This window comes from Poecile atricapillus, chromosome Z (genome assembly GCF_030490865.1).
Source record: "Poecile atricapillus isolate bPoeAtr1 chromosome Z, bPoeAtr1.hap1, whole genome shotgun sequence".
NCBI lineage: Eukaryota > Metazoa > Chordata > Aves > Passeriformes > Paridae > Poecile > Poecile atricapillus.
The window spans coordinates 30,360,734-30,387,008 of NC_081289.1; the positions used below are offsets into that span (position 1 = coordinate 30,360,734).

The 26,275-nt window shown below is 39.6% G+C and overlaps 1 protein-coding gene across 16 annotated transcripts in view; it reads left to right on the forward strand.

Moving 5' to 3' along the window:
• Window positions 1–26,275, forward strand: part of LOC131573653 (ankyrin repeat and sterile alpha motif domain-containing protein 1B-like) — a 409,781-nt gene that overhangs the window by 369,442 nt on the left and 14,064 nt on the right. For 4 of the 16 annotated variants that reach the window (XM_058827809.1, XM_058827811.1, XM_058827814.1 and 1 more), the window contains 4 exons: window positions 7,088–7,162; window positions 12,353–12,481; window positions 16,635–16,710; window positions 24,825–24,832. In XM_058827809.1, the coding sequence (XP_058683792.1) occupies window positions 7,088–7,162; window positions 12,353–12,481; window positions 16,635–16,710; window positions 24,825–24,832 (288 nt within the window). The remainder of the gene's footprint in view (window positions 1–7,087; window positions 7,163–12,352; window positions 12,482–16,634; window positions 16,711–24,824; window positions 24,833–26,275) is intronic. The other 12 variants (XM_058827810.1, XM_058827812.1, XM_058827815.1 and 9 more) reach the window with 5 other exon arrangements.

Consider the following 26,275-nt stretch of genomic DNA (forward strand, 5'->3'; position numbering starts at 1 on the left):
GCTGCGGCACAGCCCGAGCCAGGAGAGCTCTGTCCTTTGGGGAGGAAATGGGCAGGAGCCTCGCTGGGGCTCTGGGGACAGCCCCAGCCTGTGTCTGCCTCTGGGAGGACAAACTGGGAGTGGGTCAGAGTCAGCTCTCTAGCAGGATAAACCTGGTCATGACCCATATGGGGGTACCCCGGAGAGCTGTGATGGAAGGAGGAACTCTTAGTATCTGAGAGACTTGAAAAACTTATTCACAAAGGCTGACAGGAGAAGTTCATTCACAGAGTTGCTGAACTCAGACTTAATTTTGAAAGGCTTTCTAGGTGCTTCAGTCTGAGATCTCTTGCTATTTTTTTTAATTATTTTTTTAATTTTTTTTTTCCCTAAAATGCAAGATAGTTTAAATGCAAGGTCATTGTAATGACTGCACAGTAAGTGTGAAGTAAATCTGTCCTGATTGTTGGGATTTTGCCATTTAGCATTATTTTCTAAGATACAATAATTCATTGCTGGGTTAGGATTGATATGCAGGGGACAATCATTTAAATGGATTTAGTACAACAGATCCTTTACCAACAGAAGAGGAGAAATGTCATAAAAGCAAAAAACAGAATTAGCAAAGGCAGGTTTATATTAAAATTGTGAAATCTTTTTGCTTCTTTCTGAAATAATACCTTCAACTCAGCAATGTCTTCCAAATACTTCACAGATACTAATGTGTTTATATTTCCAGTGCACTGTGGGGCTGTGATTTTAAATCATATTTTCCATTTTTCAACTAGGAAAGCTGATATACACAGATGTTGCAGGTTGAGTAAGATGACATAGAAAGTTTGAAGGAGCCAAAAATAAAAAAGTCATATTTAGTTTTGTAACCTTAAACCATCACAGTACAAAATTTTTTAATTTTTTGTTTCATGTTTGTTTTCCCATCTTCTCTGTTTTTGAAGGATTTAAAGATTACTATGAATGAGGAAAAAATACGCCTAAGAGAATACTGGTGTGTAAAATGAGATTATCTAAGAAGCAATGAGGAAGGATTTTTTATCAATGGTTGAAATTACTCATGAAATAATAGAATTCTTTACTAGTAGATTTATGAAGCAATAAATACAAATATATGGTTGAATAGATTCATTATCTTGTTACTTCTCTGGCTACTTATTTCCATTTTTTATAAGCACAAAATAGTTTATGTTGTGAGGATAAATAGACAGCTATCTAAAAAAAAAAGTCAAATCCAAAAAAAATGCTCTAAGGCTCATATTTTAGGTGCATTATATTTTTAATATGGAAAGATGACTGAACTGTGAAGACCTTCAATTTAACACCAAAAGAAAAATGCTTAACTAAATCTATTGCTGGCAGTTGTATTTGTAATTCACATAGATACAAACACCATAGGTGGCTGTATCTTGATCTGTACATTTCAGCTCGTTTTCATCCATAGATCCCTTGAGAATTATGTGTTTCATAGAATCATAGAACCACCACTGGGTTGGATCATCTTGTTCTAACCTCCCTGCTCTGAGCACGGACGCCTCCCACTAGAGCAGCTTTCTCAAAGCCCCATCCAGCCCGGCCTTGAACACTTCCAGGGATGGGGTATCCAACACCTCTCTGGGCAATGGACAAGTACACTGTTAAAGACATTATAAGAAATATACTTAATTTCTGCCTGAATAGAGAGAGAGAATTTTTTCAACAATGTTACAGAAGCTAACATTTTAGAACTGAATTTATGTGAGGTGGGTCATATCTACAAGATGCTTCAGCAAATCAAATTAAGGAAGCTGCTATTATGTTTAATATTAACAATCCAAACTTTAGTCATAAATACTACACCAAGAAAAGTTAATTAATGTTCTTCATAATTCACCATATTTCACACTCAGTCTCTTGAACTAGAAGGTTTACATTGAAAAGATTGTATGAAAACTGAATTTTGATATTTAACATTTACATTTTTGATCTGCTGGAAGAAAGCTGTATTTAGACTTTGAGGTGCTTTTCTGAAAGAGCTTTTTTGTTGTTTGGGGGTATTTTTTTTCAGAAAGCTAGATACCTATGGTCCCATAATCTTCATTGGTGTTTGTGCAGAAGTTTATATCCTCTCTGCAAGGCTAAGAGGTTGGGGTACACTGAAAGCTGGCAGCACTAGCAGAAGGGGTATTGTCAATGAGAAGGAGCTCACACCTATCACCCACTTCTGCAAGACAGCCAGTCCAAGGGGGCCTGTTGTTGCCTGGAAATTTTCATGTGAAGTATTTTCAGGAGAAGCAGAAGAAATACACCAATGCAAAACGTGTAATTCTACTAATAAGAAGTGATATTTCAAGTTTCTGCTTTGCTAAAATAAACACAATTTTCAAATTTCACTCTTTATCTCTGAAGATTTTTTTCTGAAGGAGAATTTGCAATTATTTCTGCTAGTAAGGTAAGCTCTTCCCAGAGCTTTGAGAACATTCAGGGATGCAGCATCTATTTTTATTAAATACCTGAGGGTTTTTATATAGGAGAAAGAAAATTCAGCAGAGGGCCACCATTCAGATGGTTGGGAGATGAAGCAGTTGCCCTCCAAGGAGTCTGCACAACCAGGGCTGGCTGGAGAAAACGTGGCTTTGGGTACAAAAACTAAAAGAGGGACTCTGGACACCACAAGGAACTTTCTCCCCATGTGGATAGGCAAGCAAGGGGACAGGTTGTTCACAGAGTCTGTCCAGTCTCTGTCCTTGAGGTTTTCAAGACCTGACAGGATGGAGCCCTGAGCAATCTGGTCTCATCTCACACTTGCTCCTGCTTTGAGCTGGAGTTGGAGTGGAGCTTTCCTGAGCTTCCTTGTAGCATGAATTATCCTGTGATTCATATCCTTATTCTTCTGAAAGACTGCTCTATCTACTTTGAAGTATACTGAAACTTTCAGATCTTTTTTGACCTCCCCCAACCTAAATCACATTGATAATTTATTTGCCATTTTATTTCTCTGTGTAATCCTACTAAATTTCATCTGACTGATCTGTAGCTCATCAGGTCTGTTTTCACTTCTTACCCCATTCTGAGAAGTCCCTCACTTCTGGATCCTCCTTAGAGAGCACTGGCACACCTCCAAGCCACAGCATGGAGCAGGTCCTTGCAGATTGCCTCAACATGTTCAGTCCATTTGTGCTTAAATACCAATAATCATTCTCGAAACATGCTGCATCAGGAATCACACAGTGTCCAAGCCTTGCTGTACTTCTCCTTGCTGATGCTGATTTAATTGACCAGTTTTCCAGCACAGGAAAGAAATTTGATCTGAGATGATTCATACTGAAGAACTTAATTTTGAAGAACCTCCTTATGAGCATCTTGAATTTTTCCTGGCACATAGAAGCTGTCTTGGTAGCACATGGCAGGCAATATTACACTTCTTCTTTGTTATTCTCAATAATGTATGCGTAGATGTAAATATACACATGCATACATATATTCCTGAGTGTTTATTTCAGATGGCCAGGAGCAATGTCAGAAGCTCATGAGAACCACCCCTTGATGGTTGCTGGATTTTTAAACATTTCTAGTCACTTACTGGTCCCTGCAGTTAGGCTGGCTGCAACTTTCTGAACCTTCCTTTTCCCCCACCTTAAATACCCTTTTAGTACTTCTTTGGTCCTTTAGTTTCTTCCATGACTTTTCAAGGATAATTACTCCTAATTTAGGTAAATCTTTAACATCTCCTAAGATGCCATTGAGTGAAACTCATTGAGCTGTCATGAATACATCTGCACTGCCTTCCACCCTGGCTCCTGCTCCTCCTGTGTGTGCTGTCCAGGTATTCTTTTCTGCCACTTTCCTCTCCCTAGAAAGCGTATGATTTCTATGATCAGTCTTACAGTTACTTTATTTCCTCAGCCATGCTTTCCTAGTCTTTAAGGAGGAAGCCTAAAATTTTCCCTTGATAATTCTTTTCACCCTTCCTTTGCCCCTCCTGCCTGTCAGAGTTGCATTCCACCATGACTAGACAGGGAAAACTTTTATGCATGGGACACTGCAAAAAGAGTATGATAGCAGAGTCTTACTGTCACATCACTTGTGTTATATAAGTGATATAAGTGATAAGTGTTTATCTTTTGGGAAGTATTAAGATAACAGCATGTTTGGTACTAATCAGATGATGCTATTGTTTTGCTCTTCTTTGCCATATTATATTACTTAGGAAAATGTTCTTCATTAAACTCTTTCACCTCTGTGAACCTCTGTGTCAGTGGTATTGGGTGCCCAAGTGTATTTGTGTTTACTGTAGTGGAAGTGTATGCACAAATTGAATTCTTTAGGGCTGTTTTGAGAGCATATGTTTTGGGAGCTGAAAATTGCAAGTATTTGAAGCCTAATCCCCATTCTTCTTTCTACTGCCTAATTTTTTGGCCTCAGATAATCACTTAACCTTTTTCTTTGCCTTGGTTCCTTCCTCTCCACCACAGGGATATGCAACTTTAGGTAGTTCTCCTAGGCATTTCATACTTCATTACAAATTTAAAGTACTTTGAAGATATAAAATATATATAGTAAATGCTAAGTATTTCTACAATGGTGCAAGGAAAAGGTTGATTTCTGAATTTGAATTCATTACCATTACCATAAAATTAATGTTCCATCTGCAATGCATTTCAGTACCTTAGTCATTCAAACATTAATGAATGCAAAAATGAGTAATGAGTTTTGCACTGCTGCCCTTCTGACTGGGCATTGGTGGAGTTGTGGGAAATTCCCAGTCTCTGCTGGTCTGCTTGATTTATTGTTGATTGTATTTAAAGATGGTTTCACTTAAACCTAGATCCTTTAAGCCTTTATATCTGGAGATAGATCTGATTATTGAGGGAAGTTCACTTGAGCAGTTCTTGAAGCACATACTCAGACCCAAAACTTGTGTGCTTCCATTTGGGAGAAGATGGGCTGAGGAGGGAGGGGCAGGATGTGTACCATTGACAAGTGTAGGAGAGGATTAATTCCCTGCCTTCTTTTTAAATGGAGCATCTTGAAGCCTGGGCACACACGTGCTGCAGGGTTACCTGTCTCTAAGTTAGCACCAGGGAAGCTGAAGGACTGAGCTGGCTGAGGCCCCATGCCAATCCCTAAAAACAAGTCCTCAAGAGGGACAGGACTTAAAGGCACACTTAATTTTGTCTCAAGAATATCATGGTCCTGAGGAGTGGCTGCATGACATGGCAGCATTGTGGCAACCGCTTGCCAGTGCTGAGGAGAAATAAAACATCTGCCAGCATGCAGTATCCTGCTGCATCCCTTACTGCATTCAGTACCTTAGTGTGTGTACAAACAGCAGTGCAGTCAGTTTTCTTTACTACCTTAATTACCAGATGCTTGGGCATGCTGCAGCAGCATGGAAATGCCTTCTCTTTGCTCTTCTCTTGAAAAGCAGAGGCACAATCTTCTGCCATGGATTCCTATTCAGAAATCTTCCCCTCCTCAGCAAACAGATAGAAGCATCACAGCGATGGGTATGGCCAGAGCATCCAGAAGTCAGTTTGCTTGATGTACACAGAAAAAGGTCATTGCTAAGCACTAGTGCAGTGTCCTATGGATGGCACAGCAGCAGTAGCTGCAGCAGTGTTTTGCTGCTGGCCTTGCACTGAGACTGTGTTCATCACATGGACGAGGACTAGTTTGTAGCAAGTTGCAGGGGATGAGGTAGAAGACTGAATAAAAGTCAGTTTTAATTAGCTAATTCTGTGAAAATGTAGAGCCCTGCACATCATGAAGGAGAAGCAAGGAACTTCGAAAACAAGATGAGGGAGGTGGAATTAACCACATTTGTGAAAGTTTTAAAATTACTGAAGCTGGAGGAAGGGATGTGTGATTATGCATTTCAGATGATGAAGGAAATAAGGGACAATTAACAACATTAGACAGCCACCAGGCTGTCTGGCAGTGCTCTGTATTCAGTCCTGAGGATGCCAAGCTTCCCTGACAGTAAACAGAAGTGGTAACTTATTCTGTCACCAGCCAGGCAGCCAGGGTGCAGGCTACAAAAGGTAAGATCAAGAGTCATATTTTAAGAAGACTTGAACTTCATCAGGTTGATTTGAGCATTAGTGCTAAATTCCTGCTGCTGCTGCTAACAAAAAACCAGCAATGCACATTCTTGATGCTGTTAAATTACTGATAAATTATTTGCTATCTCTTCTGGATGCTGCAGTTGCATTTTTCATGTCTGTTTATTGCCTTTTGTTGCTGCCTGCTGAAGATAGCGTGGGAAGATCCTATGTCTGATGCTTTGTTTTAGTTGCCTGGCTACTGTAAAATGTTATCTTAGCTTTCGCTGAGGTGCCACAGATGCTTTATTAATGATTGTCCAAACAAGGAAATGTATAAAAGATGCTGGTGAATGCTGTGCTTGCCTAGTTCTGCTGCTTTTGCTAGAGATGCTACAATATGCTTACTTTGCTTCGCTAGTACAGATTCTCTGTACAATAATGTAGAGGGTAGGCTGAAACCTTTCATTTACACACTGGGGTCATGGTCAATGCCAAAGGTAATATTATCTGTATCTTAGTATGTAAAAGAACTGTTGTTGGAAGGAGATGGTGGGCAGCTGCTTCACTAAATTGCAATGCATTCATTTCTGGTAATTGTTTTAAAGAAAATGTATTTTTCCTGCTGATTGTGTTGCCAGATTTTTTTTCCCTTCCTTTTTCCCTGTGAATGTCTCCAACAGAGAGAAATTTAAGTCTCAAAACTTACTTGGGACATTGACTTCAAACTTCTCCCCTGCCAAAAACTGAAAGTAACGAATATTTCTTCTGCTCTAGGCAGTTTCTACTTATGCTTGCATAACTTTATCTCTTTACATCATAAGCACTTCTGACTAAATTGTTTTCTTGTACTCACAGTCTGAAACCTCTTCTAAAGTCTCTGAATAAGCTATGTTTCTTTTCAGTCGGTCCAAAAATATTTTGTCAGCAAATAAATAAAATAATTTCTTTTTACAACTGTTTTACTTCCTTCTTTAGTATTATTGCAAGCCTTTTCTTAATTAATCTTGCCTTTTGGCAGTTGCAGTGCATTAATATTGACAAGATGAGATACAGTTTTCTGTTTATATTAGCAGTCTTCGGTCTGTGAGATCTGGACCAACCAGAATGCAGGATATCCTTTCTCATCGATTCATCAGGTTCATAATGTAAGATACAGCGATGAATGGCTATGTTGTCACTCTATGGATGTACAGTCTGTTGCCTTGGTGTTATCTGCGGGTGTCATGTCGCTGAAATGACGAAAGCAGTCCGTACCTTGTCCGCCCTGTGCGGGGACCGTGTGTGCGCGCATTGGTGTGTCGTGCCGTGTGGTTCGCGTGTGTCGGCTCCGTGGTGTGCGTTCCTCCAGGACAGCCAGCAGCCGTCCCGCTCAGGGAGAGCTCGGAATTCTGGTCCTCGTGTTTTTGTTCACTCCCTCTTCCCAAGCGGGAAACCAAAGTGTGAACGGCTGGGTTTGCACGGTTTGGCCCCGCCGTGTGTCTCTGTGTTGGTCCGTAGGCTTTGCCCGGCTGAGGTGACATGCTGCCTTGGCAGAGGCACTTTGGGGGAGTTGGGGGTAATGCTGATGGTGCCCTGGGTTTTTGTCACTTCTGGGGCAGTCACAAGCGCTGTGTACGTGAGAGCAAACCTCCTGATCCATACTGCAGCGGGGTAAGCACGACAGCCTGTTGTTCAGCGCAGTATTTGGGAGCAGCTGTAGATTTCTCCTAATTCTGACACCCCTCCTTTGAACATTTCTGCCAGAGAGGGGTCATTTTGGCTACCGAGCTTCAGAAGTATTTTAAATCTGAAGTACACCATGAACTTGTTTCCATTATTTCAAAAGCCAAACATTTAAGGAGCTAAAAAATTTGTCTTCCTCTAGGAATTAAAACAAAAGCAAATAATGAGGATTCGACTGGTCTGCAGAACATTTAAATTTTTTACAGGGAAAAAATGATAAATTTTTCAGCCAGAACTGTTGTATCCATGTGTGCTCCAATTTGTTGTTGTCATGGTGACTAATACACGTTACCATAACCAGGCATGAGGCTTAACAGGTGAAAAGTTAGAAGATGTGGTCCTTGTTAAAAATAACTGCATTCAAACCACTCAAAACCAGGCCTTCTTGGGGTTTTTTTCTTCCTTTTAGCATGGAGGCTTTTCAACTTGACATTTTTATAAAAAGATGAGGGAGGTGTTAGATTTTTATAGAAGATTTATTGAGGTTACTTCTTATCTGCGACTATCTCTGCATCCAGGTGCCTTTAATATGAGTCAAATACACTTCTCAGAGAATGGGATGAGGTAGGAAAATGTGCAGCAATTGTAGAAAAAATTATAGAGAAAATAATAGCTGCAGTCTGCTTCTGTAGCTCATTTGACATCAAGCATCCAAGCCTTTCTAGAGAAGTGGATATCTGCCCATTTTTGGGGTTAGAAAACACTGCAAAAGCACAAGATATTGTTCTCTAAGGCTATTAAAAGTTGTCACTGTGAAACAATTGAATCCTTACCCCTCTGGCACCTGCCTTGAGACCATTTTCTGATTATAAATTCTTTATCTGCAAAATGTGGAACAAAAAAATCTTTTTCATGTTAGCTGAGGCCAGAGAGAGGAAAGGTGCTGGTTAAAGTCATAGGGAGGTTAGAATACTAAACCACAGGCAGTACAGCAAAAACCATGTGATAAATTGCACAGCTGTCTGATGAGCTGTAAAGTTAGATGAGGAAGAAATTATCTCTTGCCTTTCTACTTCATCAGAGAGATAAATATCTCCATCCGTATATTGTGTCATAAAAAATACATAAGCTTAAATGTTTGATTATTTCTTATAATTGCAAATTAAATATTCAAACCAGAAAATCCTTATCCTATCATATCTATTTTTAAAACTTAAATCAAACATTATAGTTGGTCTTGCACAGCAATTTATGAACGCCTCTGTACTGCTTGAAAAGTGTATTAGGTCCTTATGAAGGACCTGAATATCAATATATCACCCATAAATTGTTCCACATCAGCTCCTCAGATTTTGTACTACTAGTAATTTATATTTTTCCACCCCAACTTGAGCTTTGTGGTTTCAAGCCTTCTCTAGGTCAAAGATGGTCCTATTTTGTATTTTTCCTGATGTTAGCTGTCATCATCACATCCTAAATCACAGAATTTCAGTATCTGACTAGAGATAGTCAGCTGAGAAGCTCCCTTTCTTTTTGGTGAGGTTTTTAGCCATGGATTTACGAGTGTCTTTAGCTGTCTAAATCTTGTTTAAAAGCTTTTCTTCCCTAAAGAGAAGAAAAAAAAAAAAAAAGGAAAGGAAATTGCAAGGGGAATATGTAATAGGAATTACACTTCTAAAAATCTTCATGGGTCTGGGCTTTGGAGACTATCCTGTTACAATGCAGTCTAAATAGGTTATGAATACTAACAGTAATACTGCTTAAAAGTCTAAGGAGTTTGGTAAGAAAGGAAAGGAAACTGGGAGCCACTTCTGCTGAATATTAAAAAACACCTATGATACAGCTGTAAAAGAAAATTTTGACTGTGTATAAATTTTTATATAAATTTATATAAATTTTGACTGTGTATTCTCCATCCATCATAATAATCTATATCTATGTGTTTAATTTTATGCACTTTTCCTAGTAGCTGCTCTCTTTACAAGACACACTCAAATACATGAAAGTCCTCCAGGGGCCATGGTCTGTCAGGAACAGCAGAAATTCTGTATGTTTGCATTCCCCTAACCTCAGCTCTACTCCATGTTTAGAACATCCTAGAGATATATATAGCAATCTTGGCAATTCTGTTTTGTGTAATTTAAAAGGAGTAGGTAGTAGGATGATTATATTTATAGAGCATTCAATGGGTACAAACATGGTCTCCACACAGTCCCACTCTGTCTCATACACTAGTTTTATTAGCCTGGTTGAAGATTATTTCTCATTTCTTTATAAAATGGAGCCAAAACAAGAGGTAATCATTGTTCCCCTTTCTCTGCCCTTTACAGACAGAAAAAATGTATTTCTCTATGCTTTTCATGCTTAATGTGCAAAAGGGAAACAAACTGTAAAATTATGTACTCATTTTTCTCCTTATGTACCCTGTTTAATTTGCCAGTGCTGTCCCTTTCCTGCAGGTGAGGAAAGCCACCTGCTGAGCAGTGCAACAGAAGGCTTTGGAGCACTACCCCTGGCCACTTGCTCAGTAGAAGTTCTGGTACTGCCTCACGGCCATCCCTGTGCTTCCTTGGTAGAGAGACCAGTGGTCAGAAGATGTACTTCTATAGCTTTTCTGTCCTGAATTTACTCCCTGTCCACACAGGAAACTTTTGCTAAATGGCCAGGATGTATCTCCTGAGCTCTGCTTCCTTACACAGAGCATGCAGGAGTGTATCTTTATTATGGGGGAAAAAAGAACCAAATCAAGTGCTCTGTTAGCTGTGGCCTTGAACAGTTCATAAGAGAGCTGAGCACACTGTGAGAACTGGTGATGGGTGCAATCCATCTTCTCTTGTTGTCAAAGACAGGCTTCACTAATAAGGATGCAGATCCTTGCCCCTTGTAATATGATGAAAATCTTATTTTATAAGAAGAACTGCCTCTTAAAGAAATCAAATTCCCACTTCAGATTAAATAAGATAGAAAGTTTTTATGCATTAGTGGCCAGAAGGATTCACTTTTGTGGATGTAAACAGACAAAAATTGGAGCAATTGCTCCTGCTTCTTTCCTTTCAAAACCTAATGCTGAAGTCATATCCATGGCATATAGGCAACTTAACTAGGCAAAACAGAAATTACATTACTGTGTAATTGGTAGATTTACTAATGGTGCCAACAGTAACTAGGTTTAACTTGTTTTATGATGTTCTCTTGCTTGAAGTTGCCATATTGGCAGGGTAATGTTGATGTTTCCAGATTTATCTCTTGCTTTTCATTGCAAAGTTGTGCAAATGCGTGTCATTTCGTTATTTTGTGACACATGAAAATGATGTACTTGTTCTGTTTACTCTGTCCTGACTTAATTAGTAAGATGTGATAGTTTGCTACACTTTGAATGTCTTCGATAAGACTTTTTTCATGTGTTTTTGATGCCTAACTTCTTTTTGCTATAAAAGTCTAAGCTTCTAGCCATGTTCTGTGTGAAATGTTGATGACAATTCCTTGTCAGCTTCAACACTTATTTTAACAAAATGACATACATAGAAAATGCACAGAGATAAGTGCAGGTAAAGAAAGAAGTAGCATAATCCAAACTGAAATAATCATATAGGAAAGGGTAAAATAGTTTGAGAGAGAATGGGCAGGAGAAGGATGAGGATCAGGAAGGACAAGTGTAACTGCAAAAAGACAGAGTTGTGAGAAGAGGGGAATTGAGAGGCAGTTCAGACCAGACAGGATAGGTGAGAAATGGGGGTGGTGGCAGAGGGAAGGGGGCTTAGGAAGAGGAGAAGCCCATCCACGGGTCATTCTCAGTTCAGTTCAAGTGAGCTGATGCACAAGCCTGCAAGGGGCCCCTAAGGAGACGGCAGTTCAGGTCCTATGGAGCCATGATCAAAAATACACAATGGCAAGTGAGACCCAGAGCAGCACTGCCAGACTGGGGACATTCCTGTCCTGATGCCTGCATTGGCTCTTTTGGAGTGAAGAAGAGCATGCTGCGAAGGGATTTGGCAGCAAACTGCGCTCCTACCTGTGTTCTCTGAGGGCTTTGAGGAAAGAGAGGAGATGACACCTCAGAAAGGCAATCTCCTATATCAATGAGAATGATGAATGTTGAAGGGCAGTATTAGTACCTCCACAATGAAGCATCAAGAGAAGGTGATCAAAGTAAATAATTCGCAAAGAGATTAAAGAATGCCTCGTGTGTTTGAAGAATGTATAATAAGTCTTCAGATCAAAGCAAAGTCTCTGTTATTTAGCCATTTAGGAAAGTTAGTTATTGGTTATGTGTGCCAGATAATGGAAGGCATATTAACTGTGCAGAAAAGCTTGTAAAACACATAGCAGAATTTGTGAAAGGCATTTTCATGCATCTCATGATTTTTTTCAAGTGCTCTCATCCTCATATATGTATTGTAAACACTTATTTTTAGGGAACATTTCCGGTGCCTAATGATTTTATTCTCAAAGCAAAGAGATTTAATTAAAGCCTCATTAAACACTACAGTAGATGACTTTGGATTATAAATTAAATCATGAAAAATGTTGTAGGAGTTGTGTTCCCTTATTTTAGTAACATGGCTCTAAGTGTAGAAAATAAATCCTTGTTAATTGAGCACAACAGTGGAGGGCTACTTTATAGTGAATTTGCTTGCACATACTCTTACATCTTGAACAACTGTGATTTTCAGACAGGAGACTGGGGAGAGCCTTCAATTACCTTGCGACCTCCAAATGAAGCCACAGCATCAACGCCTGTACAATACTGGCAACATCATCCAGAGAAACTCATCTTCCAGTCATGCGATTATAAAGCATTTGTAAGTGTTGATAAATTTAGCGGTTTGATTTGGGGTTGATATATTAAACTTGGATTTTGATAGGCTGTTGTGTTTTACTTTCATTTATAATACTTTTTCAGTCACTTTTGGAGAGACAGGTTACTACTTCTGAAATATAGTAATTGTAATAAATGAGAAACAAGGATGCACAGTACTTTTTTGCTATGAATTTTGTGATATATTGCAGTCCATGTGGCATTAATGTTAGAGAACGGGCACTGAGTTAGTGGCTAAGTGTTGTTGAAGTGACAGTGAGAGCAAGAACCCCTACTTTTCATCTCTTAAAAATCACATGTCTCTGAAAGAATAATAAAACATGACATGGGATCCTTATACCTACCTTAATGCTCTGTGACAGCAGTTAAAGTGTTGCCTCACCTGAACTTTATATATGTGTTTTTGGGAAAGGAAAATGAGAAAAGGAGATGAGGGTCCTGAGTGTTTTCCGTCCATGGGACAAGGGCACGTTCAGACCTCTCCCAAACTGATGGCTACTTGTAGTACCACTAGCAGTCACTTCCATCAGGGCAGGGCATACTTATTTTTACCTCCATGTGGCTGCAGGTGATTACCACTTCCCATCCCAGGAGCTTCTCTAAAGATTTAAATAAACTAAACTAAAGACAATTAGTCTTCAGCTGTTATAAATGCTTGTGGAGGAGAGAAAAGTCTCCTGCAGTACAGAAAGTCAGTGGAAGGCTTTTTTTTTTCCCAATGAAAAACAGTTTTCTGAAATCTTGAGTTCCATGCCAACAGCAGCGGGGGACTGGAGCTTCTGGGGAGCTGAAGAGGCACGTCAGCCCACTTTTAAAATGCTTGAATATCCCCTTCTGACTTTGCTGGAATGCATTGTTGAAGTTGCTGAAGCTCACTGTGTGTCCTCTCTGGAGGTGACAGCCTTATGAAGGAAGGCTGGCTTATGGTTCAAAGGAAAGAGGCTCAGTAGTTGCAGTGACTTTAGGATAGTAGCTGGGGGCTCACTACTGGTCCAGGATGTGGGGTTGAGATCCTCTTCACCTGAAGGAGCTTGAATCTTTGGTGCTTTTTAGGATAATGCTCTGTTCACTACATACTGTTTCATTTTGGGGAACAGTTGGAGGTTTCTGGATGGGATTTAAAGCATATCTGGGAAGGTAGGAATTAGAGACTAAATGCAGGTGAGACAGAGCCTGGCTCCCACTGAGGAGGAGCAGAAGGTGTGTTACAGACCTGTCTTTCTAGAGCAAAACTTTATTTTCTATCAGACCCTCATGGGCTTAAAAATTGCCATGCATGCAGTGATTATCCCTGGTCAGTAATTAGAACCTCTGCCTTCCTCAGATAGTTACAGTCAAGGACCATCTCACCTGGTCTCAGTCTTGTTCTCCTATTCTAAACCTCCTTGCTCACCCCAGATTGAAAAGGAAGGTTAGCAACTTCTAATTCTTTAAACATTTTTCATAGTTTTCAGTGAAGTGAACACATTTATCTTGGATGCCTTTTCTCTTTTTGCATGATCCAGCAATAAATTCATAATCTAATGTAACCTTTGTAGTAGATTGGAAGATGGATCATTTAAGAAATTAAGTTGGGATGACCAGGAATATCTAAGTTAGTGGTGATTAAGGAAAGACCTTCCTTTCCTAAGGACCATACGTCACCACTTTGTTTCAGCTCCTTGAGCTCTTTTGACCTCAGCCTTACAGAGTAAAACCCTGGCTTGTAAGTTATAATTGGAGTAGCTTTCACTCTATGCCACTCTGTCAATCAGTTAAACTATTGGATGTTCTCTGGATTGCTACCACATGCCATTGGTGTTTGAGAAGGAATCTTTCCAAAAGCACAGCAAGTCAAAAGGAAGCAAAACTTCCTCCTAGAGTTTCAGATTTTTTTGACAACTAAATTGGATGGTACTACTTTGATTTGTTTGTCTATTCTACAGTCCACCTTGGGAAGCATTTCTGAATGCCTTCTGCTGAGGGTTTTTGCTGCTGTGCAGATGGGACAGGAGCTGTCCTTCTCTTTTCTTTCTTCCTCTTCTGCCGTAAGCAAAAACCCTGGTGCCTGACCGGCTGGTAGCTTTCAAGGAAAAAACAATTTGTTTTACTGTAGTCTATAAAAAAATGAGACAAAAGAAAAACCAGCCTCCAAAGCAAAACAAAAAACACCCAACCATCAAACCAACCAAATAAAAAAAATTAAGACATTAATTGCAACCTGCCCAGAGAAGGCTAAAAATTCCAAATGTGTCAGACAGCAGGATTTAGAGAAAAACATGGTTCGATTCAATATGGTTTTGTTTACTCTTCTAATTTCAGAGCTTGCTTTAAATTTGTTGTTTTTCTTCAAGGGCAATATCAAACTGTCCCATCAAATTAATGCCCAAAGCCCTATTCACGTCACCATCGAGCCCCCAGCTGGACTCACAGCTGCTCGGTTTATGAATCTTTCACATCTGCAGTCCTCTAGGAATGCCCTTCATTCATTCCTTTATGCTTGTGCTTATCTGGTAGTGTTGATGTTGCTCACTGGCCCATTTATAATACCCTATAAAGTGTTTCTCACTAATTGCTGTGTTGGCCACTGTCTACACTGAAATATTTATGCATTTTCTTGCAGGTCAGAGACTCCTGCAGTACACAGTGTAAACTGAAGGCTTTAAAGAAAATCTCAGTTTAGGTCAGGAGACCAGAGAACTGAACCAGTACACTCTGTTCAGTTCCAGCTTGCATTCATCTGTAACTGAAATTCTCTTTGATAGGTTCTTGTCTAAGCTGAAGCTGGTTCACCATCTGGTTGGGTCAGCTTAAGCTGTCTCCAAGAGGAATCAGTCTGGTAGAGTGAGATGGGTCAGCAGAGTTAGGTTGCAGCACCCTCCAGAAATAGGCTCCTACCCACAGTGCTTTCTCTCCTCCTGCAGCCTTTTCACCATATTCTCCCAGTGGCACGACTCATCTGCAGCTCCCAAATTGCTCACTTAGGACAGGAGACTTAGGAGAAGCTGTGGCCTTCTGCTGCAGTGAGAATGCAGAGAGAGAGAGACTTCTCTGTGCCTGGGGAAGAGCAGGTGAGGGGTGCCTTGCTGTGCTCTCTGCTCAGTTAAGCCAGACTCACATGTGACATCACATAGAAGTTCAGAAATGTCCCACAGAGCTCTGAGAACACATGCACACCAACAGATAGGCACGCCTGTAGCATCTACAGGAGAAATACAGAGTGTGGTGAGGCTTTGGTACATCCCAGTTAGCCAGAAGAGGACCCCTCACTGCTAGGTGGGAATGGCAGGGTTGATGCAGCCAGCCCCATCCCTGGAGGAGCAGCGCCATTCGAACATGGTGTTCTCAGGTGGGGTCCTGAGACCTCAGAGGAGCAGAGGCTGCTGGCAGGGTGCAGGAGGGCTCAAACTGCGTGTGCCACCAAGTGACACCGTGAAGGAGAGCCTGTAAGCACAGGAGCTGTGTCACTGAGGCACTGCCTGCCTTGTTACCCTTGCAGATGAGCAGGCTCCTCTGAGGGCACAGTGGTTTCCAGTGAGCTGACCCAGGACACAGCACCCTGCTGCTTCTCCTCCAGATCACTAAAGGCTCCAAAATAATAGCTCAGAGTCAGCCTTTCCTTAGGAAGAAATAATGGTTTAAACTAGTTTTAATACAGATTAATTGTCTTTCTTTGCTGACATTGGGCTCTGCTATTTGCACGTAAATTAGCTACAGATTGAGTACACAGAGGTTAAGATCACTGCTGGCCTTCTCATCCATGTGATTGCACACATAACAATAGGAGTTTGGCAGATGGCAGCTAAAAAAAGCAAATTCTCCATTTTATAATCAAACGGCTTTTTTAAGATGGAATCTGTAGAATTTGTTCATTGTTTCTGTAACTAAAATGATAAGCTAGAAGGCTTTCAGATACTGTTTCAAAGAACTCCAGCTGATCCAATACACTTGTTGCTGTGCATTCTTGTTTCATGGGTTGATTAACGCATTGGTTTAAATGATTTGTCAAAGAACTGCAGAGTAAAAATATCTAAAGCAATACGTTAAGAAATTGATTGCTACCACTAGGTATTTTAAAACATTTTTGGTGCATTTCTGCAGATGTTTGTCAGTTCTGGAATTTCACTTAATTTAAGTTCAATGGATTTTTGTTCTAGTATTTAGGTTCTATGCTGGTAAAAGAGTTGAGAGGCACAGAGTCAACACAGGATGCATGTGCAAAGATGAGGGTAAGTTTCTAAACCAACTCCTTTCTCTATTAGTATTAAATAACATCAATCTGTGATTGCTTGTACTGTACCCTTTTGCTTTTGTAATGTACCCATTTCCTTTCTTTTTCATTGATGTTCCATAGGAAATCTATTCTGTCTTATATCTTAATTTGAAGTAATACCAAAATATAAATTTTTATTTTACATGTTGTATCTAACAAAAAACCCCAAATGTATGCTATGTTCTCTCATGAATCTTTGAGTATGTTTCAAAGTACTTTCCACACAATTTAAGCATGCCTATATCCAATTGTTTTATAAACAGAATTTATAGCTTTTATATGATAATTTAGATTGAATTTTCAATGTTAAATACATAGTAGTAAGTATATAACATGTCACCAAACACACTGGTTTTTACGTACAGTCTAATCCAACAGTCACATACTCGTATGGATAATTTTACTCACATGAGTATTTCTTTTAATTATGAGTTTTTATCAAGAAAAAAGGGTGAAAATGAGGTCTAACTCAATTTCATCTGATGGTGGAAAATCAACTATGTTTCCTTCAGACTGTTAAGAATATGTTTTCCTGTGACTCTTTTGCCTGATATTGATTTGTAGAAAATTACAGTAGTCTATCTCCAAGAAACATTGGCTGAATTGGCTGGAAACATTGGCTGGAAACTGAAAACAGGCCTTAGCCTGATTTATTCCCAACAGTAGTTGTAATAAGAACACACCTGTTCACAGCCATGGTGAACATGGTCTGGCATGATTAATTAATGAAGAATATGATTGTTTGCTAATCTACCAAACATGTACAATTACCTCGATGAATGAGCAAAATCTTTTCTTCTCTGTATCATACGTCTCTTATGGAAGATGTCTCTGAGCACAAGATGTGCCATTCAGATCAGGAAGCTGGAAGATGTGTAAAATTCATGCAATCAGACAACCATTTCCTGCTGGTTACATGTGCGCAGCACACAGATTTTCGTACAAGCTTTTCTAGCTAAGGGCAGGCAATAATTCACAATTACTAGATTGCCTGAAGATCTGAGGCTTTTCAGCTAATTACATGCTAATCATTCCTTACCTGGGCTTAAACTCCTCTGAAAAAAACCCCAACAATTTGACACAGAGGGATCTACAATCACATACACGTGTTCTGGGGAATTAATCGAGGCTGCAAGCACACCATCTTCCAATCTAGTTTTGAAACTGTCAGGCTTAGCAGTTCAATTCTTTAGGTGCATGCCCATGCAGAAATTAGGGCAGAATTTGGCGCCATAGTAGCATATGACAGCTTCAGCAAGCTTTCTGACTGAACTAGGAGGCATTACATCAAAACAGGCACTCTGAATAATTTATAGGCATTTTAATATATATTTCTGTAAGTAATAACTTTGGCCAATTAAACTTACACAACCGAAAAACCTAAGTGTTTAAAAACAGATTTAATTTAAAATACACATTTCCTATATAAATAGTGCAGTTGCACTGGTTTTCTATAGTGCCATGCAGGACACTTATATAATACAGTGGTGGGGTTTATGTACATTTCTTTTTTACATTCTTGTTTGAAACAATTTTTATGTGAGAGTGTTTATTTTATGGTTTGAGGGGTTTTTATTGCAAAGATATTTGAATAAAAGAGTTTTTAATCAGGATTTCATCTAGTCTTTCTATGTAGTCCTTTTAATCATGTTCCTATTCAAGTCAAAAGCAAAAACCTTTGACTTAATGGGAACAAATTATTATGTTAGCCTGTTTCCCAGTGAGAAAAATGTATATTTTCCAAAACTTTCTCCCTCTGGATGTCTCCTGAAAGTTGTCAGTGAATTGGGAGTCCAGGTTGTCCAAAGTCATACTGAAATTTTGCTGTGATCATTATTGTATTTAAGTAACCTTGGGTTGTCCCTGGAGCTGGTTTCTGTTATAGTTACATTTTACTTTAAATGTATTGAAAGGTACATGTCACTTACAAGAAAAAGAAGTTAAAAGTTAGATATTTATTTGGCTCTCAGGTACTGAATTCTTTACACTTGTCTAGTGTCTCATGAGTCAGCAAGACCTTTACATAGGGTTGTACTATTGTGATAGAACAACTTTTTTTTTATTCTAGTATTTTATTTGTTATTCCATGCACATATTGCAAAACTATAGCCTGCTGCAATCCAAAAATGTTGGGTATGGGGAACAGTATGTCACACATAAACTTGTACCAGGTTGAGGTCACTCCCCACAGTTTTTTTAATCTTTCTGGACTCAGCCACATAATGTTTTTTTGAAGAATGTATGAAAATTAGGTAACTAATTTTTCTGTCAATGTGGCTTTTGATTCTCCATCTTTAGCCTAATGCTGCTCTCAAAAGTGTTGACATTCACTGGATGTTTTTCAGTCAGCAGGTGCACAAGGATGAAAGAAGTGTATCAGTGAAAAAAAAAAATCTTGATCTTCCTTAATCATTTATAAATACAGAGAAACAACAAAAATGACATGTTTGCTGACTGCTGATCTCTCACTGTTAGTTGTAGATGCTCCCACGGTTTTAAATTACTGCAATTGATGGTTTTGGTCTCAAGGAAAGTTTCGTGTGAATATCCCTTGTGTCTCTCCACAGAGAGGCTTGCAGCAGCCTCCTTATAGCTTAAAAGTGAAAGAAGATCCTAAATCCTCTATAATGTTAAAAAAACCCCACCAATAATAATAATATTAATAAAACAAACAAAAAAACCCTGGGAACCTTTACCTTAATTACTCATCTTGGCAATCCACTCTGCTTCTCTGCATTGTGCAGCAGTGTGTTCTAGCAGGGCAGATGATGGATTTGTTTGGGAAAAATCATGCAGGTGTAATAGCTGGAGCTCAGTGCTGGGGTCAAGGTTATACATGGTCTTTTTCCCCCCCCATCCAAACTGCAGCAACCCAAAATTATGGATATTTGTCAAGAACTTCACTTTTCTATTCATATATTTGGACTCTTTTATGTTTTACGGTTTCTTATTTGTTTCCACCTATTTTCTCTCACAAACTCCCTCTCTAGTGGACAGCACTGTCTCCTTATCTCCATCCCAACCTGCTGTAAACTGACCTTTCCTACTTGGAGATTAAACTATGGGCTTGCTGTCCTGGCCAGAATAGATTTATTATTTACACTTGAGAGATGCCTTCAAGAAGTTAAGAACTTTCATCATTTTCAGTGTGAAATGGGAAATATTGCAAGTTTTGTTTCCGATCAGATTGCTGCCTTCATCGCAATTATCATAGGAGCATGAAGGGAGAATAAGACACATTTGCATCAAAATAAAGGCATGAGTTAAACTTGAGCTAGAAAGAGACTTGTTCTCTACAGAAAACTTGATTTGGCATTTACACATCAGAATTCCTTGACCAGGTGGGAAGGGGATTGTTTTATATTTACAGCAACAAGGCAGACTCTTTCTTTGCAGCAGTGTTAAATCACTGATGTTGCATACACCAACTGAACAGTCTAAACCAGTCAAATATTTACTGCAGCAGAAGGGAACTTAAATTTGGTTCTTGGATCCTGCCACCTTCCTGACTATTATATTTCTTTCTTAAATATTTTCTTGTTAGGAATAGGTTCTTAAATTTCAGGTCAAAGTTCTGAGGAACCAGCAATACAATTCTGTTCACAAAGCAGAACAGACTAAAATGTCAAAGTCAGAGTTGCTACAAAATCTGGTTCTCTTATCTCTGGAGAGGAAGGTGAAGCAGAGTTGACTCACTGAAAACAGGCAGCATCTGGGGCCTTTCTTCCTCCTTTCATTTCTTATGTAAAGAAGGAACTGAATTTAGATGGCAATCTCCTTGTTTTTACTAAATCCCTTCTTACTTTTCAATCTCCATTTTTTTTTCCTCCAAAAGTAGAAGTGTAGAAGTCTGCATATGCCTCTGGTGAAACTCCCTAGGCAAATACCATATCAAACACTATTTTGGGATTTAGATTCTTCAGTCTCTGCTCTCTTGGGACTTGCAGCTCCGCCTCTCTCTTGTGTGACCGCTGCTTTCAGAGGGTCTGCAGTGGAACAGACACATGGGTATTACTCAAAAGGAAAAAATAAGTAGTGGTGGAAGGTCTTACAGACATTCAGTCTCTATGCACATCCACATCATGCTGTACCATGTGTTCAGAGGATTGTACATCCTTGAATTTTGGCTGAAAGGAATCTAAGGGGCGGGAGGAATGCAGAGGAATGTTTAGAGATATTGCAAAAGAGGAAAACCATCTCACTCCCAACTAAGTGCTTTACAGGTGCACCCTCAAGTGCAATGTTCATATTAATGATGTAGCTTGGATGATCCACTAATTGTAGAGCAGTAAAGAGTTTTGTACCACAAGGATTCCAGATGTAGTTTTATTCCAAGAAGTGTTAAATTATGTCAGTAATGCATTTTTAAACCTTTTGGACTGAGAGAAGTTAGTATTTGTTAAAAGTCAGATTGTATAATTGTATGTAAATATTTTTTAAAAGGCAAATTGGCTTCACAACTAACTTAAGTCCAACATGGACTTAAGCTTTTTATTTCAATTTCATCTCATGCATGATCTTGTCAAAGTGATTCACTCACTCTCCTCTTCCCCAGCTGGGCAAGGGAGGTGATTGTCCCACTTTAGACTGTGCTGGTGCAGCCTCACCTTGAGTCCTGTGTTGGGCACCACATTTTAAGAAGGAAATAAAGTGAGTAGAGAGTGTCCAAAGGAGGGCCATGAGAATGCTGAAGGGCCTTGAGGGGAAGCCTTATAAACAGAAGCTGAGGACACTTGATCTATTCAGCCTGGAGAAGAGGAAACTGAGGGGAGACCTCATTGTAGTTACAACTTCCTCATGATGGGAAGAGGAGGGGCAGGCACTGATCTCTGTGGTGACCCTTGTGACAGGACACAAGGGAATAGCCTGAAGCTGTGTCAGGGGAAGTTTAGGTTGGGTATTAGAAACAGGTTCTTCCCCCAGAGGGTGTTTGGGCACTGAACAGACGAACAGACTCCCCAGGGCAGTGGTCACAGCACCAGCCTGACAGAGCTCAGGGAGCATCTGGACAATGCTCTCACGCACAGGGTGGGACTCTCAGAGGTTGCCCTCTGTAGAGGGAGGAGTTGGATTCAATTATTCTTCTGGTTCCCTTCCAATTGAGATTTCAGTGAACTATTTAGTGAAGTTTCATGAGCCTTAAATAAATAGCAGACTTACGGGTATGATAGTAGGCGGTATGAACACATGTTTTGAAATGTGCATTCTGATGCCATTTAAAATTAATAGTTGCTACCAGTTTGGGAAAAAGTTCAGATTCTTATAACGAAGTGGATTCCAGTACATAATTGAATAGGAGAATTGCCAGCTACAATGTTCATACAGATATTAAAAATCAATACAGGACTGAAGATTCATTTCCAAAAGTAGAAAGCCAAGGTAAAGAATTAAGATTTTACAGGCTCATAAACTTTTACTTGGAATTTATGTATAAGGTTGTTAGTGACTTGTCATAGCTGAATGTTTCTTTGTATTTGCAATATTGAATAGAATTACATATAAAACTAAAAGTGAACCTGTTTTTATATTGGCCACTGTATCAAAGCTGAGTAATCTAGTTATAAATGCATGTACAAGTACATTGAAGTGGTAAACATGGCAAAGTAGAAGTACCAGTGCATTCCATTTCCTCTTGGCAGAAAAAAAATAACTGAGATGAAAGATTTTCAGTGGGGGCTGCATTGTATCATGTGCTACAGTATATCAAGGGAATTAGTTAGCATCTTACTTGGACACCATTTTATGTGTGTTTCTGAATTTCTTATTCAGCTGCTTTGTGTGTGTGGGTGTGTGCTTAGAGATGCCATGGTTTGTACACTGCAGGAGCATTCAAAGGTGTTGAATTAGTGCTCTCAGTTCTGCACAGAATAAGGTACTGAGGTACAATCCTGTCCTGAAAAGGTTAAATGCCCTTCAGGGTTGCAGGTTTTGTATTTGCTTTTTAAAAATAAATTGCTAGTTTATATTATTTTATCAAGTCCTCTGCCTCTTAAGCCATTGTTAATTACCTTGATTTGTTAGGCATGCTGACAGGGTGGATCTCAAAGTTGGATTTTAGTTTATATTCTAAATAAATGGCAGAAGTTCTGCACAGCCTTTAACTCAAAATCAGTATGCAAGTGGAAATGCTTTGCCTACTTACAACAATTTGTAGTACTACTATAATATGAAAATGAGTTTAGACTCTGGATATGAGAGTGATTTTTTTCCAGTGGAACTAAAGAAAATCCATGAACAAGATGAGAAGCAAGATTGCACTTCTTCTCTTGCTCTCTCTGGCACCACTACCCTTGCATCTCCTTATGACCCATTTCAAAAGGAGAAATTGGTAGCAGCACTGTCCAAGCCTAAGCAGGATTTTGGCACTGTCCTACGTAATGGCAGCAGTGGGTTCAGACGCAAACTCAGAATAATCTTAAGTTCAGACTTTTATTGTAAAAAGCAGTCACTGTAGTTAGTAACCAGATACCTGCAGAAGGTACCTTCGACCTTCTTCCACTGGGCTGATCTCCACTGTGGGTGCTGAGGGGATGAAGCAGCTTCATTGGAGCAGTTGCATCAAAATACAGACAAGACTGGTACTCCCAGTGTTCCTTGTTCTGAAGAGAGGGTTGCTCTGTGTCTTTTGAGAAGTCTGGGGAAGCTGCACATATGTCATATTAGATTTAGAATGGTGACACTTCCTTCTATCTACCTGTGTATGCACACAAGCCTGTTTTATGGCTCTTGAATTATACATGGCCTGCTTTCACATAGTCACCTACCTGTCTGGCATCAAGGATTTCAGAGGTGGGACCAAAGCTCAGTCTCTCTGGCAGTGCAGACTGTGGAGCACTCCTGTCTGCAGGAGCAGTGCACCCATGGAGATGGGGCATGCACATCTGTCCTGACGTAGGTGACCAGCTGATCAGCAGCAGGCACTGGCAAGGAGCCTGGAATAGGCTTGCTGTTCACCCAGGTGATTTTCCTAAAGAAGCACATTGAAATTAAGAGCCAGTTACAGTCACAAACAGTGGAGTTCATAGGAACTATGACCAGTTCCAGGCTAGTGAGCACTTGCCCAAAGACAGTGTCCTGTCACTATGATTGCTTCTTTGTGAGATGAAATCTAATCCTGCTACTATGGTATGAACATGCCTTGGAGCATGAGACCATATGTCAGCAAGCACATGACATCCAAAGCCAGCCTTCAGCTGTGGCTCCCACAACTTTGGCTCAAGTCCCTATGCTTCCCATAGAGACACCAGATGGACAAGAATATTTTGTCATCTCATTGTGTCCTTGTGGAGTTGGTACCAGAACCTGAAAAGCCCAAGGAAAGGGAATACTGACTCCTGTGTCCCACCTTCTTCTCAGATTCTGGGCACAGACATGGGCAGAGATGCCCTGCAGAATTGGCCTGCACAGAGGTGTGAAATGTCTGACCAAGAAAGCTGTGGGGCTTCATCTCAGCATCCTAGAATTCAGAGCCAAAGCACCTGCAGTGCCTGAGCAAAAGGTATTCCAACTGTATCTCTGAATTCACATGTTACACATTCTGGCAGACAACTCCTTCATTAAAAAGAAAGGAACAAGAAAATAGTGTGAGCGTACCATGACAACTCAAAACTGTTGAAGTCTGGAAACTGCTTGGAAATAATAATTATCCGGTGGATCTCAGTTACTGTATCACTAAGAGTCGAGCCAGGCCAGTCAGCTGTGTGTTTTTCTTGATGGCACTGTCGTAATAACAAAGGATGTTATTCCACTGCCCAGCTGTTTGTTTCAGTGGGAGCACAAGTGCAGAATTGTGCAAGAAACCCAGATCATAATTCTACACTGGACTGCAGTCTTCCAGAACACCTTTGCACAAATCTTGGGGTTTGTATGGTTTGCGAGCTGATGATGAACATCCCGTGCTCCTTACTAGCTGAGATGGTTTGGCTTAATAAATTACAAATGTCCATCAATCTCTCATTCATTTCCTAATTTGCCAGCTGTAATTTAATAGCATTTCAATGAGCTATTTCACTCAGAGACAGTCTGCTGGCAGTTCACAATCCTGATTAAATACTAGAGGTCAGGTCTGGTCAAGACAAACAGGTGAATGTGGAACAGATGAAGGTGATTAAATTACAAGCTATAGGTCTAGAGGAAAGAGGTAGTTGGTACAATGTGGCCTGGCCAACAGGATGCTTCACCTTTATGGCAAATACCAGACAGTGAGAATTATACTGAAAAACTAAAATTTGTGAACTTAGTACCTGTCTTTGTGTAGCATATTGGAGGAAAGGAGTTCTGCTGTTAAGGAGGCAAGGAAGGAGGTAATTACAAAAATCAAAAAGGAAAAGGAAGCTCTCTTGTGTGTAGCTGTTGGACTAAAATGAAAGGACCAAAGTTGGATGATTGCTGCCTTGCCAGATGATTAAAGTGATATTGTCATATTTGTGACTGTTTTGTCTAGTCTGAGCAAATGTGGGGTTTCTTGCTTGTTATTCTGATAGATGTATGTACTGCAGCTTCTGTACAGTCACTGTCATGCTTTCTGTGCATTGAAATTGAATTTTATGAAAAGACTCATTTGAGATCTGTTATAGTGACACACACACACACATACACACAGGTAGCTGCTTGCTCTATTTTTGGCAGGGATACCAGTTCTTCCTGCACTCAGTCCACAGGCAGGCAAATCAGATTTGTTTCTTTCTTCAGACTTTGTTAAAATTCTTCAGGGCGTTTTACCGTTTAAGCTTCCATCTCTTAAAAGTGGTGAGCATTCTGGGTGAAAGAAGTTTTCTCCAGGATAAATTGACATTTGATTGCTGTCTCAAGTATCTCGTCATTTGATACGGAGAGATCCAACAAGCCTCTCTATTACACGGATGAGTGGGGCTCTCCTTGAAACTTTAATTAGAGGTTTCAGCCTGCATGGCATGGACACTAATAAAAGAGTATTACTTATAAAAAGTAATAACTAATTTAAAATCCCAAGTATTGTCTCTACATTATCAGTTAAAAAAAAAAAAAGTCGAGCAAGAAGAAGAAAGATGTTCTAAAATGTTTATTCTAATTCTTATTATTCTTCTAATTCTGTAAAATTTTCTTCATACACTTTAAATTTTAAGCCTATTTTGCCCTCCTTCTAATTCATATCTCACAACAAAAAATAAACAAATAATTCTAGTAAATACACTAGTAATTTTAGCCAGCGCTAAACTCTCCACATTATTTAGTGCATTTGCCAAAAAACTCAAATTAGCAAACCTAAACCACTACAGACACTAATTGCAGAACATAGCTGGATGTTTGTTTGGTTCTGGGAGGATCAAGAGCCGATAAAGAGACATGATTACAGGGCAGGTTTTCTTGTTTTAAGTTTCTGTTTATTTTGCTCTCTAGTGTTAGCATTGCCTATTTTTTCAAACATATTTTTTTAGATACAGCTTGGGTTTTCAAATTTCTATCTCTGCTTCTTTGGGCTTTTTTTTTTTAATAATACAAAGCCACCATTGCTGCTTCTGTTCAGCTGCTTTAATGATCTTCCTA